This window comes from Myxocyprinus asiaticus, chromosome 6, assembly GCF_019703515.2.
Source record: "Myxocyprinus asiaticus isolate MX2 ecotype Aquarium Trade chromosome 6, UBuf_Myxa_2, whole genome shotgun sequence".
Taxonomy (NCBI): Eukaryota; Metazoa; Chordata; class Actinopteri; order Cypriniformes; family Catostomidae; genus Myxocyprinus; species Myxocyprinus asiaticus.
The window spans coordinates 40,661,354-40,679,026 of NC_059349.1; the positions used below are offsets into that span (position 1 = coordinate 40,661,354).

The 17,673-nt window shown below is 38.0% G+C and overlaps 1 protein-coding gene across 2 annotated transcripts in view; it reads right to left on the minus strand.

The window, feature by feature from the left end:
• Positions 1 to 401: 401 nt before the first annotated feature.
• The window catches only part of LOC127442328 (solute carrier family 25 member 36-A-like), a 38,556-nt gene continuing 21,284 nt past the window's right edge, over positions 402 to 17,673 (minus strand). The window contains exons 4-7 of one of the 2 annotated variants that reach the window (XM_051700255.1): positions 16,051 to 16,151; positions 11,216 to 11,282; positions 10,398 to 10,687; positions 402 to 3,506 (exon numbers count right to left, since the gene is read on the minus strand). In XM_051700255.1, coding sequence (XP_051556215.1) covers positions 3,313 to 3,506; positions 10,398 to 10,687; positions 11,216 to 11,282; positions 16,051 to 16,151 — 652 coding nt within the window. In that variant the 3' untranslated portion in view covers positions 402 to 3,312. Of the gene's footprint in view, positions 3,507 to 10,397; positions 10,688 to 11,215; positions 11,283 to 14,462; positions 14,864 to 16,050; positions 16,152 to 17,673 lie in introns of those variants that run through there. The other variant, XM_051700256.1, reaches the window with a different exon arrangement.

Sequence of the window (17,673 nt, forward strand, 5' to 3'; positions counted from 1 at the left end):
AAATAATAATTACATTTTAGTTTTATAATGAAATAAAAATATAATTGTGCCACCACATTAATTTATCTACAAAACTAATTTCAAACATTTAAGCATACACCTCCAGATCAAAAGATTTTTAAGATCATGAGAAACATTTCAGTCAAGTGTTTCAAAATTTTGACTGGTAGTGTGTGTGTGTGTGTGTGTGTATATATATATATATATATATATATATATATATTACAGTAAAGAGCTGTGATCTGACCCCCCCCCCCAATTATCCGATATTCTTAAATGGAATTGAATTCAAAAAAATTGTGTCTATTTTTTTTTTTTTTTTACGATGCCAGTGTAAAGCACTCTGAATTTCTACTGAGTATAAAGTGTGTTAGATCAATAAACTTGTCTGGGAGACATCATGGGTTTTACACTGGTTTTTATTGACAGTTTGTACAAAAAGAGGTATGATATCACATAACCAGCAAATAGGCCAATTTTACCATAAAAACAGATGTAAAAAAAAAAAAAAAAAAAAAAAGGCAAAAGACAGACAATTGAAATGAAACAAGGGTTGACATACAATTTTTTAGGGTTGGTCATGTTAGACTGTGCAATACAGACACCACACATGGAAAAACTACTGAATATGTCATTAACAGTGTTAATGCATTTTCAATATTTGTCAAATTATAAGGCTCATTTGAGAGAATGTTCCATTCTTCTTTCAAGCCTTATGTCCATTCAGTCTCTCATGCCTAATGACAACTGACAATTCCATCAACGCACTTTGAAAATGCAATTCAGAGTACCTTGGTAATGCCATTAAAGTCTCTCCGCTGTGAGACTGTGAAGTGCATTTGTTGAAGGCTAACTTAATGCATCATGCTTGTTTGTTTCTAACACATGGCCAAGAAATCTTTAAATATAGCTCAACTATTTATCAGCTATTATTAGTAATCCATAAACGATTATTCTCTTTTATGATATTTTACAAAGTATATCAATTACATTGAAAATTTGCTTTTTGGCTTTCAAAAACAAATATGCTTCTAGTTGGTCAAATTGAGAGAAAAAAATAATAATAATAATAAAAATTAAAAAAAATTCAGCAAATCATGTTTAGTTGTGAAAATATTCCAGCACTTGTGTATATAATTAGCAATGAAAACCAATGTGTGGTGAAGATCAATACAGTACTCCAGATCTTCATTAGCAGTGGAGAGGAAGGCATTACACATATTGATGATAAAATTGACTTGAAATGGACAGTAAGGTGAAGAGCACACTGAAATGTATGAAACTATCTGATAACACACACCACTTCAGTATATGGATGATTAATGCTACCATGACCATTGCTAGGAAAATACTGTTACTATTACTACTAAGAGATGCTTACAGTACCCTGGAGGCTATGTATGGGATCTACCAGCATGAGGCTTAATATAATTACCTTAAATTATAATTTGAAGCCCACATATTGGTAATAAACTGTCTGGAAAGATTACATGGATTAAGTCTTGACATGGACAGTTTGAGCTCCTTTATATCATGAAAGTACAGACAACAGTATGTAAGCAAACAATTGAGATGAAAAGACTGAAATCATTTTCACGACTCCATTTCGAGTAAGAAATGAGGTCCGGGGCCAGAATAAGGAGTGATAAAAACTAAATTACAAACGTAAAAACATTCGACAAAATGAGTTTCAACACATCCTTCTGCAACAGATCTATCAAACAAATGCAGCCATTCAAGTAACACTTTTGTAACTGCAAACTACTGCATAATCAGAGGACTTAAGTTATGAACACTAGATAATTGATATGCATACGTACAGTATATACACATACAAGAATATCCTTCACTAAAAGTTTAGTACACTGAACTGTACAATAGCTTCCAAAGGGAACTGTTCAGCAAAACACTGTCTTGCTTACATAGTAACACTATGTTTTACAATGTAAATTAAAATAGTCCCAAACAGGAAACAGGAAAAAAAAAAAAAAAAAAAAAAATAATAATTTGCGCAAGCCTAGACAGGCCACAAAGTGCATATACTGTCAGTCAAAAGCCAATGTTACAGGGAATCCAGAGGATGGGACATTAATTTTTCAGCTTGATTTCCCACAGGAATGGGAAAGGGGAAGAGTCAACCGACTTTGAATGACTCTATTGCCTTACTACACATTATTTTGCAATGTGGCATGTTGTTAATAAGTGGTTAGCCACTCCAAATCGAACACAGAAACAAAGCTCATTGGAAAATTCGACACCCGGAATTCAAGTAGAGGCTTTTGCAGCAGAGAACTGTTGAGCACGCTCCTTTTTAGTAAAAACGCCCAGTGATGCAAGCAGGACAATATCTCCCAATTAAAAATACCACCCAGAATATACTATATACTGATATTAAGACAACAGTACGACACACACACACACACACACACACACAAAATAAGTATGGTTAAACTTAAAATAAACCTAACAAAAAACAAACACTTCAGTTTGAAGCACATGAGGGGCCACAGATCATGTGACCATGAATTAATGACAGCACACGGACATTTGTGCGTGGACAACCATCTGCATGGCTAGGTAAGAAAGGAAAGTAACCTCTAGAGGGTAATGCTTGAACTTCTGAAAAGGCAAAATGTCTTTATGAAACTTGGTGAGGAACTGAACTGGAAAGAAAACAGAAAAATGCAAACATTTTAAATACTTGAAAACACAATTATTGTGCTACTTTTTTCCTTCAAAGACCTTTAGCCACTTCAGATCTTCAGAACAAGCTGTTTTTCTTTTCTTAAAGAGGGGGGAAATCAGAGTTTCATTTAACACTGGCTCAGATTAAAAAGATTTTTGAAATGAAATGACAGTGAAAGGATAAATTAAATGAAACAATAACCAAGAATGTAAATCCATTATTTTTTTGACTGACTGTAAAAGGAATTCTGCCAATTCCTTTTTTTTTTTCAAGCATTCCCCTCTTTTATTGTCCTTTCAAAACTGACTTCTCTTAAAACATTTCAAGAGAAACAAATGGACAGACTGCTTTAGCATGTCTGTTCACCATCAGTCTTTCTTTAAGAAACACACTCCAGTCTGACAGGCTTGAATCCCTCCCATTCTCTTTCTCTATGAGACTACAGCACCCTCTGGAGGTCTGGGTAAACAATGCGTTTCTAGATTTTTTTTCTACTTCCTTTGATCTAAGCCTGGGACAATGTCACTATATCTGTCTCCATCTAGCTTTCACTTTCTCACCCTGTTTGTCTTGCTTTCTCTCTCTCACTCTCTCCCTCTCTTTCCCTGTCTCTCTCGCTCTAGCAGTTAACCATTGAGCAGGTAGACCACCAGCTCATAGGTGCACATCATGATAGCGGTGTTGGGGATCTGTCGGACCAGGTGAGTGGTGAGGCCTCGATACAGAGCTCTGTAACCCTCCTCCCGAAACACCATGTTTAGAGTTTGGAAGAACGATCGGTACTTGCTGCCCTCCTCACGTAGTCTTGTACGTATAACCTCTGTTAAAGGGAAAAAGAGAGAGACAGAGAGAAGTTACTAAATGACAAGCTAGATGGCATATGTTTTCTTCCAGTTTCTAACAGTGAGCCCGTTTACATGCACACCAATATGCTGACAACTCCCAAAAAGGGATCCGATTATTTAAAAAACGTGACAAAGCAAGAAAACCGTGTTTACATGAGATTTGAAATAATGGAGTTATTCTGTGTTTTTGATGTCAAAGCGTAAAGAGGCATGCGCTCAACACTTGCGTACATTGGATAAGCCGGTAAGAAAACCGGCATGCAATACATGCAATGCAAAATCAAGGTAATGAGCAAAAATCTATCTGTGTTGATCAGTTTATTCTTAAACTGTTTATGACCTTTCACTGATAAAGAAAAGCCGTTTAATGCTTTTACATGCCCACACGTTGTCAGCTTATTAAACAAAGTCGGTGTAAGAAAGTACATTTAAACATGCTCAATGACAGTATCAAATGCTCTTACAACAGGGTTCTCAACGGGGAGCGTTCAAAGGATGCCAGGGGGCGCTGAGAGCAAATTAGTAGAGAGGAGGGCGTTTATCAGTTATAATAATCAAATCTATTGTCAAGTTCCTCTTTGCATTAAAAGGTGTATCTAGACTATATCAGTTGGTTCTCAATTATACGGGTTGGTACGTGGCTAGGGTAAGGGAATGAAGTGGGGGGCGCTCATCCAAAAAAAAAAAAAAAAAAAAAGTCTTACAAGTACAGCTTCTAGCTCAAATGTTGACATTTTGCCATGTCTTTTAATTCAGGGTTTCCACCTCTTTTTAACCATTAATTTCCATTAATTTTCCAATTGTTTGTGATTACTGGACAAGATAATTTCTAGCCAGTGAAATATTTTAGAACTGAACATAACTAAAAGAAAATGTATTATTCTATATAAATATTCTCTAAATATAGTCAATATTGGAAATCTGTGACTGTTTTTTATTTTTTTATTTTAATAAGGGCTGGGTATTGATACAGATTTCCTAATTCGATCTGATTCCAAAGCTCCTGATTCAATACAAATCCAATTCAGATTTGAATCAATTCAGATTTATTAGGTTATTTTTCAGTTTTAATGTCAATTTTCTTACATTTGAAATAGACTGTCTCTCAGCTTATTCTGTTAATTATACAGTGGGACTTCTAACTTAGAAACTTATATATATATACACACACACACACACAGAGTTGTGCTCAAAAGTTTGCATACCCTTGGAGAATTGGTAATATATGTACCATTTTTAAAGAAAACATGAGTGAGCAGGCAAAACACATTTCTTTTATTTCTTATGGGATTCATATTCAACTGTAGGTTATAAGAGAATGGCACAATCATAAAATAAAACATGGCAACAAAGAAACAAATGAAATGACCCCTGTTCAAAAGTCTGCATACCCTTAGTTCTTAATACTGTGTATTGCCCCCTTTAGCATCAATGACAGCGTGCAGTGTTTTGTAATACAGGTGCATCTCAATAAATTATAATGTCATGGAAAAGTTCATTTATTTCAGTAATTCAACTCAAATTGTGAAACTCGTGTATTAAATAAATTCAATGCACACAGACTGAAGTAGTTTAAGTCTTTGGTTCTTTTAATTGTGATGATTTTGGCTCACATTTAACAAAAACCCACCAATTCACAATCTCAACAAATTAGAATACATCATAAGACCAATAAAAAAAGAAACTGCCTCAATTCGGCGTGGCATGGAGGTGATCAGTTTGTGGCACTGCTGAGGTGGTATGGAAGCCCAGGTTTCTTTGACAGTGACCTTCAGCTCATCTGCATTTTTTGGTCTCTTGTTTCTCATTTTCCTCTTGACAACACCCCATAGATTCTCTATGGGGTTCAGGTCTGGTGAGTTTGCTGGCCAGTCAAGCACACCAACACCATGGTCATTTAACCAACTTTTGGTGCTTTTGGCAGTGTGGGCAGGTGCCTAATCCTGCTGGAAAATGAAATCAGCATCTTTAAAAAGCTGGTCAGCAGAAGGAAGCATGAAGTGCTCCAAAATTTCTTGGTAAACGGGTGCAGTGACTTTGGTTTTCAAAAAACACAATGGACCAACACCAGCAGATGACATTGCACCCCCAAATCATCACAGACTGTGGAAACTTAACACTGGACTTCAAGCAACTTGGGCTATGAGCTTCTCCACCCTTCCTCCAGACTCTAGGACCTTGGTTTCCAAATGAAATACAAAACTTGCTCTCATCTGAAAAGAGGACTTTGGACCACTGGGCAACAGTCCAGTTCTTCTTCTCCTTAGCCCAGGTAAGATGCCTCTGACATTGTCTGTGGTTCAGGAGTGGCTTAACAAGAGGAATACGACAACTGTAGCCAAATTCCTTGACACGTCTGTGTGTGGTGGCTCTTGATGCCTTGACCCCAGCCTCAGTCCATTCCTCACCCAAATTCTTGAATCGATTTTGCTTGACAATCCTCATAAGGCTGCGGTTCTCTCGGTTGGTTGTGCATCTTTTTCTTCCACTTTTTCCTTCCACTCAACTTTCTGTTAACATGCTTGGATACAGCACTCTGTGAACAGCCAGCTTCTTTGGCAATGAATGTTTGTGGCTTACCCTCCTTGTGAAGGGTGTCAATGATTGTCTTCTGGACAACTGTCAGATCAGCAGTCTTCCCCATGATTGTGTAGCCTAGTGAACCAAACTGAGAGACCATTTTGAAGGCTCAGGAAACCTTTGCAGGTGTTTTGAGTTGATTAGCTGATTGGCATGTCACCATATTCTAATTTGTTGAGATAGTGAATTGGTGGGTTTTTGTTAAATGTGAGCCAAAATCATCACAATTAAAAGAACCAAAGACTTAAACTACTTCAGTCTGTGTGCATTGAATTTAATACACGAGTTTCACAATTTGAGTTGAATTACTGAAATAAATGAACTTTTCCACGACATTCTAATTTATTGAGATGCACCTGTAGTTGTCTACGAGGCCCCAAATTCTTGCAGGTGGTTTAGCTGCCCATTCGTCTTGGCAAAATGCCTCCAGGTCATGCAAAGTCTTTCGTCATCTTGCATGAACTGCACGTTTGAGATCTCCCCAGAGTGGTTCGATGATATTAAGGTCAGGAGACTGTGATGGCCAGTCCAGAACCTTCACCTTTTTCTGCTGTAACCACTGGAGGGTCAACTTGGCCTTGTGCTTAGGGTCATTGTCATGCTGGAAAGTCCAAGAGCATCCCATGCGCAGCTTTCATGCAGAAGAATGCAAATTGTCTGCCAGTATTTTCTGATAACATGCTGCATTCATCTTGCCATCAATTTTCATAAGATTCCCCATGCCTTTTCGAGCTCACACACCCCCAAAACATCAGTGAGCCACCACCATGCTTCACAGTGGGGATGGTATTCTTTTCACTATAGGCCTTGTTGACCCCTCTCCAAACATAGCGCTTATGGTTGTGACCATAAAGCTCTATTTTGGTCTCGTCACTCCAAATTACAGTGTGCCAGAAGCTGTGAGGCATGTCAAGGTGTTAACGGGCATATTGTGACCGGGCTTTTTTTGTGGCATTGGCACAGTAAAGGCTTCTTTCTGGCAACTCGACCATGCAGCTCATTTTTGTTCAAGTATCGTCATATTGTGCTCCTTGAAACAACCACACCATCTTTTTCCAGAGCAGCCTGTATTTCTCCTGAGGTTACCTGTGGGTTTTTCTTTGTATCCAGAACAATTCTTCTGGCAGTTGTGGCTGAAATCTTTCTTGGTCTACCTGACCTTGGCTTGGTATCAAGAGATTCCTGAATTTTCCACTTTTTAATAAGTGATTGAACAGTACTGACTAGAATTTTCAAGACTTTGGATATCTTTTTATATCTTTTTCCATCTTTATAAAGTTCCATTACCTTGTTACGCAGGTCTTTTGACAGTTCTTTTCTGTTCCCCATGGCTCAGTATCTAGCCTGCTCAGTGCATCCACGTGAGAGCTAACAAACTCATTGACTATTTATACACAGACACTAACTGCAATTTAAAAAGCCAGGTATGGAAAATTAACCTTTAATTGCCATTTAAACCTGTGTGTGTCACCTTGTGTGTCTGTAACAAGGCCAAACATTCAAGGGAATGTAAACTTTTGATCAGGGCCATTTGGGTAATTTCTGTTATCATTATGATTTAAAAAGGAGCCAAATAACTATGTGATCATAAATGGTTTCATATGATCACTATCCTTAAATAAGAGTTTTTTTGCATGATCAGTTATATTTTCAATTTCTGCCAGGGAATGCAAACTTTTGAGAACAACTGTGTGTGTGTGTGTATATATATATATATATATATATATATATATATATATATATATATATATATATATATATATATATTGCTACGTTTATTGTTTACATGCTTAATTTATACTATTTGCATGTATTGCATGTGTGTTTTGGTTGAACGCACATTAACGAGAGTCACATAAGTGATTAGAATTAAATGGATTAAATTGATTGCTTGAATCTCATCTTTGAACACACATTACACGGAATGAGTCTAAATTTTTACTGTCAACACACAGTAAAGAATCTCGGTGCTAAACTTCTCTGCCATTACATTACTCAATCACTGGTGAGTGAAATCTGACAATTTACCAGACAGACATTTGTCGCATAGCGCAAAATTAATTGCATATGCGAGTGATTTCCTCGCATCGATCTTGGGATTTAAAAATGTTATGGTTCAAATGAAGATCGCAATACATCAGAAAAATCTGTATTATTACCCATCCCTAGTTTCTCTGTTTAATTTTATTTTGTTTTTATTCCCTTTTCTCCCAATTTGGAATGTCCAATTCCCACTACTTAGTAGGTCCTAGTGGTGGCATGGTTACTCACCTCAATCCAGGTGGCGGAGGACAAGTCTCAGTTGCTTTCGCTTCTGAGACCGTCAATCCACGCATCTTATCACGTGGCTCGTCATGCATGACACCGCGGAGACTCTGCATGTGGAGGCTCATGCTACTCTCCGCGATCCACGCACAACTTACCACGCGCCCCATTGAGAGCGAGAACCACTAATCGCGACCACGAGGTGGTTACCCCATGTGATTCTACCCTCACTAGCAACCGGACCAATTTGGTTGCTTAGGAGACCTGGCTGGAGTCACTCAGCACACCCTGGATTTGAACTCGCGACTCCAGGGGCGGTAGTCAGCGTCAATACTCGCTGAGCTTCCCAGGTCCCCTAATTTCTCTATTTTAAATTTCTTTGATATTTTCAGGTTTTCCATGACCATGGGAACTCTGTTAATAGTTTTTTTTTTTTTTTTTTATTGCAGGTACCTATTGAAACTAGGATGTGCACGATAAACAACTATTCGAGTACTTGTTCTGCACCAGCTAGTCAACTATTAAAAATGCTACTCGAATATTGCACATTTATTTTCCATTGCACTTTGCCTGCCATGGGAAGGGGAGGATTAAAGTACTTCTGGGCCAATAGGTAGTCCGACTGTACGATTCTATGAATATGCGCTACCATGGACGACTTTCACTTGCGCATTGTCTCCAGGTTTATAACAGCATCTCTCACTGAACACGTTTAGATGCTTTCTTTCCTGTCGTGAATGGGGCCCCACTGGGAGTTGTGGCCATTAATGCGCCCCTGGCCCTGGGCAACGCCGAATTATCCTCTACTTTCCCTCTGGATCTCTCATCAAATCTCGCAGTTACAACTGAGTCCACAGGGGGGCACTGTGGATGTGTATCGTCGAGGTGTTGGATGAGAGAAGTCATGATGGCGTCTTTTTGTGCTTTCAATTTTTCAATTTTCAATTGCTCTCTATTGGTATTTGGTTCTTGTTGGTATCACACATACCAACGGATAAGGATCTGTTTTTAGATGGAAAAGAAATGCGATGCGGTACGACAAACTGGGAAGCTTATCAGACCGGTATGTGCGTTAAATATCTGAACACAGGCAGAGTGCATTTTATAAAAAGCCAACTTTCACCACTTGTTTTTCTGAATAATAAAGTGAAATGGTAAAAATATGATAGCGTTTAAGTAGACTCAGAGTTACATATATACATATGCATTTCCGAAAGGCATCAATATTGCTTTCTATGTACAGTAAGCTCCAGGTGAGTGCAAGTTGAACATTATAGACAAGCTTAAGCTTATACATTTCATGTATGTGTCATACTCGCTATTTTTAACTTCCATTTTAATTTATGAATAATTGATTATTAGACTTTTGTGGGTTAGAGTTCTCGACAACAAAATTACTCAAAAATGCCCAATCCCTAATTGAAACTGTACATGAAATGGCAATGAAAGGGACAAATAGAATGATCCAGGGAAGAGAAATGGACAGATGGAGATTGAAGGTAGGCTTAACTTTGAAAATAGGTCACAAGTCAGGATTTCAAGGATTGTACTGGATGTAGGGCACAAAAGTCAACATGATTGATCTTAGATGTAGACTAACTAAATCAACTGCCATGTAAATTATGGTAAACTGTCCCACTAATAATATATATATATATATATATATATATATATATATATATATATATATATATATATATATATATATATGTGGGAGCCATGTAATAAGTTGCAGGGCTCCTTGTTCTTCTATTCTATTCTTTTTGTAAAAGGAATGTTTGGAATTCTACAGTTTATATTTCCTATTGACACACTAAGCTGAAGATATAATTAACCATCTTAAGACAAATGTTTTTGTGAAACATTTTATGTGCCTAAAACTTTTGCACAGTACTGTGTGTGTGTGTGTGTGTGTGTGTGTATATATATATATATATATATATATATATATATATATATATATATAAAAAGTTTAATTCTATGATTATTTGGGCATTAAAAAGCAACAAATGAGCACTCACCATGGGGGTAAGCGATTGATGTAGCACACGTTTTGGATGTGGCAGCAGCCAGCATCATTCCAACAAAGTCTGAAGCATCTTTTACAGATTCATCTTCATCATCCATATTAGCATTGGCCTTGGACTCCATGAGTTTGCGCTTAATGCTTTCATAGATAACAAAATGAATGACAGTCTCTGATATGCCAGCATAGGAAGCAGACATGCCCCTGTAGAATCCCCGTAACCCATCTGACTGATAGACCCGCCGAACACACTCAAATGCACTCATGCGCCTTTCACCACGGTTCCTGAAAAACAGCAGGGAAAAACAAACATTCGATCAAATATCACAAATCTTCTGGTTCCAATGTTCATTCTTTCATTGTACCCTGAAAGAGCTCTTTCAGTGAATATATGGATTAAGGCCAGAAACATACTCTACTCAAAAACAGATGTGAAAGCTTGGCCAATACCTTGCAAACAAGAAGTACCATTCTACATACTAATGCCTTTTGCGTTTCTGTGGGGGTAACAGACCTCAGTCAACGAAGCCGTGATGAGTTACCTTCAAAGCGGATGTGTAATTATTCACAGAGCAACAATAAACATGTCAACAGTATTACTAACTAAAACTAACTTACTATGCCAAGAAACTGGTTGACATGAACAAGAAAACTGGCTGTAGAGGAAAGTTTATGCTAATGCCCACTATAGTGCCCCTTGTGGGACGCTAAGAATGCAATATATATTGCACTCAGATCAAAATGTTGAGTTACCATAGGAGTTCACTCAGATGGGACAATAGTGTGAAAAAACAAACAAACTGTGTTACGTACCTGGCATCAAGCTGCAACCGAGTCTTAATAAGCCAGATCGGGTTGGTCGCTGTGATGGCAGTGAACCCTGGGAAAAAGGTGAGTGGTTCAGACATAGAAGTGATACAGTCCAAGTGACTGAGCACAGGACATTTAGCACGTCTACTGACTCAAGAATACACAAACTTTCCCTAAAGAAACTCCACACTTCAGAGAAGAACTGTGCACGTCCTTAAAATATGCTTATGGCATGTTTGTTTCAATTCAATTTAAAAGGATTTATTAGTTACTGGCATTTCACGGCATGACAGACCAATATAAAATACCAACAGGGTGATATGGACTGCAGTACATGTTTACTCCAAGAATGCAGCTGCATCATAAACGGTAATTGTGAAAAGTATGTTAGGAAAACCATTACAGATCCATTGAGGTATTTTAATTACCTTTAATCCATTTGGTAGACATGAATGGAAGCCATAAGCACATCTTAAAGGAGTGGCCACAGCAGTAGATGAGGCCTTATAGCTGAAGCATTAAGCACTGTTGAATTTTACCACAAACAGAACTCTGTAGCCTATTTAGCTTTATTTGAAGATACACTTTTCATTAAATATATTTTTCTGAATATGGAGTATTATCCTAATAGAATTATATAGTATTTTAAAAATGGTGCCGGGTACAGGCTAAATGAGGTAAACATCTTGTGAAAAGGGTTCTTAAGTCACTAACCAGTTACATAACTGCAGCCAAAGACAAAAAGTGTAATTAACAATAAGTACATTTAATTCTTTTCTTTTTCACAGCATGTGCAATACATTATACCACAGCTGTGATATTCAAAACATGCCATGCAAGTACTATGCTGGCAAGACAATGTGATAAATAAAATAAAATAAATTAGTAAATGAGATTTGCTGAATTAATGTCAATGTGTATGCGAGTTAAAGTTGAGATTTAGGTGGAAATATTTTCTGTGCAAACTGATGCATTGTGCTTGCATTGTATTAACAGTATTAAAAGAAACAGAAAATAATTCTGCCTGATGTTGGTAGAAACAATTACATTACTACTGAAATGAAGCGCAAGGTCTGTGCTGTGTTGTGGGTGCACAAACTAGAAATCCCCCAACAAAAAACGACAGAGGGCACAAGACAATGTCAATCGAAGATGAAGATATTCATGTGCATCTCTAACAATACAGTGTAAAACTTTGTCGTCTTAGGCTAAAAAAAAAAAAAAAAAAGAAAAAAAAAAAAGGTCAATTAAGCTAGAGTAGAAGCTCTAGAGAGGGTAAGAGGCCTAAGGCAACTGACTGGTGAAAGGGGGGGGGGGGGGGGGGATGACAGATCGGCACAAGAGAGTAAGAGAGAGAGAGTGTGTCTCTGACGAGTACTCACAGGGGAGGGGCAAAGCTCCTCTCCTCACAGCTGCAGGACGAAGCCTGCAGATATGGGGGGTAGAGCAGGCTGGCTCACAGACCCTCACGCAGGGTGAAAGCTACAGTAAATGCCTAAAATAGACACAGGCTTTTCTGTACCACAGTCACAAGCAGCAGTCCACATGCCCCTCAGTGTCAAGTCAAACACATGAGGGAGTGGAAAACTTCAATAAACCCCACCCACATCCCCATCCTAGCCCCACCCACTAATTACATTAAACAATAACCATTCCATACCTCCTATCATCCCATTTAAACAATTAAGAGTGCTTTCATTTTCCTTTTTTTATGATTAGGAGTGAGACAATTTGAGGATTAAAAAAATAGGAGAGACACAGAGAGAGAGAGAGAGAGAGAGAGAGAGAGAGAGAGAGAGAGAGAGAGAGAGAGAGAGAGAGAGAGAGAGAGAGATGGGGATGGGAATCGTAAGAAATTTTATGAATCTGGTTGAGAATCGTCTTATAACCGTCTCATGAGAATCATTTGTTCGGGAATCAGACTACACTGTTGCGCTATATGTTTCGCAAAGTAGATTCAAAAGAACCAGCTCATAAGAGTTATTTCTTTGGGAATTGGACTACACTGGCAATGCTGTATGTTTCATGCTGCTGATTCAATAGCGGTGTTGCAATGCAACTGAATTTTAGCACGGAATCCCATTAATGGTGAAAAAAAATGCACAATCGAGAACCATTATTGGAAAGTTTTGAAAATCATTCAGTTCAAGAATTAAAAAATGTTATCGGTTCTGAATAAGAACCGGTTCTCGGTTCCCAACCCCAGAGAGAGACAGAGAGAGATGAAAGACAGAGATTTTTTTTAGTTTTAAAGGACATCCTTAAACCAGTGTTTTTCCATTTAATTTTTAAGGAACAGAACGGAGCTGATCTTGCAGCAGCAAATAAGCAGCAGCACTATTTATCTAAAGTCATAATAGAGTTATCAATGCTGGGTCATAAAACACAGCTAACAATTCAAACTGGGGTCAACAATATATCAACAATAACTCAGAGGTCATTGGCAGTGCATGTAAGAGGAAAATGCTAACCTTGTAATTCCTTGCAGACACAATCATTGCAGAATGATACTACTGTCATCAAGGTTGTGTGAAATTGTTAAACATTGCTGTTCTGATATCTAAAATGTTATTCCAATTTCAAACTATTTGAACCTTTAAATACGTTTATGCATTTAAAAAGGACATTTTTGCTTTTGAGAAGAACAAATTAATATGTTTTTAAAGCTGTTAATCTTAGAGGCCTCCCTTTGCCTTTTAAGCTTGTCTAATTACAGTACTGTGCAAAAGTTTTTTGCACTTGTTAAAAATATTGCACAGTGATGATTTTTTCAAAAATAATGCAATACATAGTTTTCATTTATCAATTAACATCATACAAAGTCCAATAAACATAAAAAGCTAAATCAATATTTGGTGTGACCACCTTTGCCTCCAACACAGCACCAGTTCTCATAGGTACACCTGGACACAGTTTTCTTGGTTGTTGGCAGATAGGATGTTCCAAGCTTCTTGGAGAACTCACCACAGTTCTTCTATCTATTTAGCATGTCTGAAATGCTTCTGTCTCTTCATGTAATCCCAGACTGACTCTATGTTCAGTGGGGGTCTCTGTGGGGGTCATGCCATCAGTTGCAGGGCTCCCTGTTTTTCTATTGTATTTGCAAAAGGAATGTTTGGGAGTCTAAAATGTACATTTTCTATTGACACTCTAAAGCTGAAGATATAAATAACCATCTTAAGACAAATGTTTTTGTAAAACATCTTAAGTGCCCAAAACTTTTGCACAGTACTGTACATAAATGGCTTACCTGATTCTATAACAATGCAGTACATTTGTGCATCAGGCTGTAGGCACGGAGCCAGCAGTATCTCCTTTGCTGTAAACTGATGCTGATACAAAGAGCCATTAAGAAAGGAAAAAGAGTCACCTATGCTTTTGAGAGGAACGAGCGGCACAAGTAATGAATATTTCATAGGCCTGTACCTTCTTAGATGCCAATTTTCCATTGCAGGGCTTCAGGGACCTAAATTTAACCGCATTTGTAATGTAAGGGCTATGTGTGCCATAAGGTGGGGGTTAGCCCCTTTACCTCTTATCTTTTGAGTACAGGCAGCACATGCTAGTAACGTTTACGTGGCGACTAAACACTAACACATACTGGGACTGAATGACAAGGTTAGCATTCAAGATTGAAATGAAAAAGAAGTGCATGTAGATTTTCACTGAATTTACCTTTACAGGGAGGTTACAGGCTGGCAACGGGGCCATGTGTCAAAACTGCGTAATCACAAGGAGGTTACAAAAAAAAAAAAAAAAAAAAAAAAAAAGACCTGCAAGCCAGCTACAGTGGCTACATTAATTTAATAACCATCATTATCATTATTATTAATCATCATTATCATTAGGAGAATCATGATCATACCGGTGAGTTGAGACGTGACTACCTGAGGCGTCCCGATCCCGCCCATGTCAGTCGCGAGGACCGCTGCCCACCGCGCATGGCACTCTACATGTTAGCGTAGCGCCCTGCTAGCGGCCACTACTACACACAGCACAGACAGCGTGTGAAGCCAGACTGTTTAGTAGAACACTGGCATGTAATGACTTATGTCCTCCAGCCCTCAAAAGGTAAAAGAAAAAAGGAAAAAAAAAAAAGAATGTAGAAAAGGAAAGCACAACCCAAACTTTGAGGACCGTTGTTGTCTTTGTGAATTCTATTAGAGTTTTACAGAGTATGCAATTACTGCATGTTCAATTTTGCTAACAAACTTGGTTTGCAATTTGGTTTGAAAGTTATTTGTGTTTTAGAAAGATATGTCTGACATTCCTCAATTTATTCTTTTAAAATAATTTTGAATTTGTAAATTTTGAATCAAGTGTCTCTTGACAAAAGTACTGATAGAAGAAAAAAAAGGTTGTACAATTAAAATAGTTTTTAAATGTAATTTTTTGCCTCAAACAAAATTAAATATCTTTAACAGCTCATTAAAAGTTTTACTGAGAAATATATCTGCTTTAAGAGCGTGTTTGATCCTGAAAGTCTTCAATTGTGCTTTCGGTTTAGATGCTATCACACCTTGAAAAAGGCAACCCAAAATACAGGGCAAATACCATGGCTAAACTCCCTGTTTGTACAAGATGGTCACTAGGGCAAAACATGATATTGTAAGAAGACTATCTTAAGGCTTTGTCATTGGTATAAACGACTGACAAACATTGGTTATAAACACCCCCAAAATGCAATCTCTTGTTTTGTGGACACTAAGAGGTAAGTATCATTTCAGTTCAGTGTGTGAAATACAACCAAAAAAGCCAATGCAAACTTAAGTCAAAAAAGGCATCAACAAAGCACAAAAAAAAAAAATAAATAAAAATGATGTTACTGGGAATCTTACCTGCTAAACCAGCAGACAGCATGTGCACCTGTGTGGAGTCAGGATCAAACACATTGTTCAACTTCTCTTTGGCTGTGGAGTAGGCAGCAAAATATATTGCCCTGCGGATAAAACAGAAACATTTATTTATTAATTGTTTTTTAAGGGTCGGTTGTGACTGACAAGCATCAATATTTGCTAGAGGTGAGACAAAAATAATAACAAAAAAACCATCCATCCATCCATCCATCCATCCATACATACATACATATATAGGACATTTTCCCAAATATTACAATGTATCACCTCATCATAATACAATACTCGCATGGCAAGTTTTAAAAATTCATAGCAAGTCTGTGAGAAGGCAAAACACATTCTTGATTATTTTTATTCAACTGAAACACAAATTCAAAACAAGAAATCTATGAGTTGACTGATTTATAAGGATCTCCCGTAAAGTACACACCACTTCCTCACGTCAGTATTTACAGACAGTAGGTGCTGCCCAAACCGCATACTTCTGCACTATTCTATGCCATTTTGTAGTGAAAGTAGAGCAAGTAGTATGTTTACACTGAAAATGCAACAGAAAGAAGTGTACTACGAGTATTATCAAAATCAGTCAGAGGGCCAGAAAAAAATGAATAGTTGCTTTTCCACTATCGGGCCAGATGAGGGTGTGCTAGTACATGCCAAGGCCAGTTGCGTTCCCACTGCCACTACCGGGGCTTCATCGTGCCTCCTCAGGGCTTTCTCGGGGCCAATGGCCTTTGGCCCGCCGATTACCTATGGGCCAAACAAGGCCAAATGGGGATTGAGCAGAGGTCAAAGGCGGAGTTTCACCAAACTTGCCAGGTTGTGTATCCAGCGCACAATGGTACAGGTTCGGGAGAAATTAAAAAATTGTGGGTACAGTACAAATCAGTTAAAATGCACAATGGACAAAGTGGTGCCCAAAGAAAGAACTTTCAATGGTTCGAGATCAGGGACGGTGTGCTGGGACATCGTCCCACGGTTAGTGGAGAGACAATTCGGGACACCATGTCAGTTATAGTTGGTAATTTGTTAACGTTAACTTATCTTGCTAGCTAGCTAATGTTTACATACAATATAAACTCGATATTCTAGATAATTAGATAACATGATACCTCAGCTTGAGCTTCCCTCTTGCTTGTGAAATGGGCAGGTTGTGTGATTTTGGCACCAGGGTGGTGTGTTAAGAGCAGGTTTTAGGGCAACGCTGCGGGGCAGTTGGCCCGATGGTGGGAACGCAGATCGATTCTGGTCTCGCAGCTCGAGGTACAAGGCTATTGGCCACAGCTGGCCAGTTGATAGCCCTGGCTCGCAATGGCCTAACGTGGAAAAGCGGCTTTTGGCGAGCTGGATTTGGCTGGCGAGTTGACTAGCCCTGCCTTGTGCTTTTTCTATGCGTCATCAATTAAAAAACTCATTGTGCAAAATACTGAATTCCAATGAAGATTACTGAAATACAAGCAGAAGTTACTAGACAAACTTAACAAAGAACTGCAATACTATTGTATTATGACTGAGATATCAATATACTGTAATATCAGATTACTAGGTCTCTGTTGATTCCCATCCCTAGTGTTTACCTAAGACATAACCTAAAAGTGCAATTCC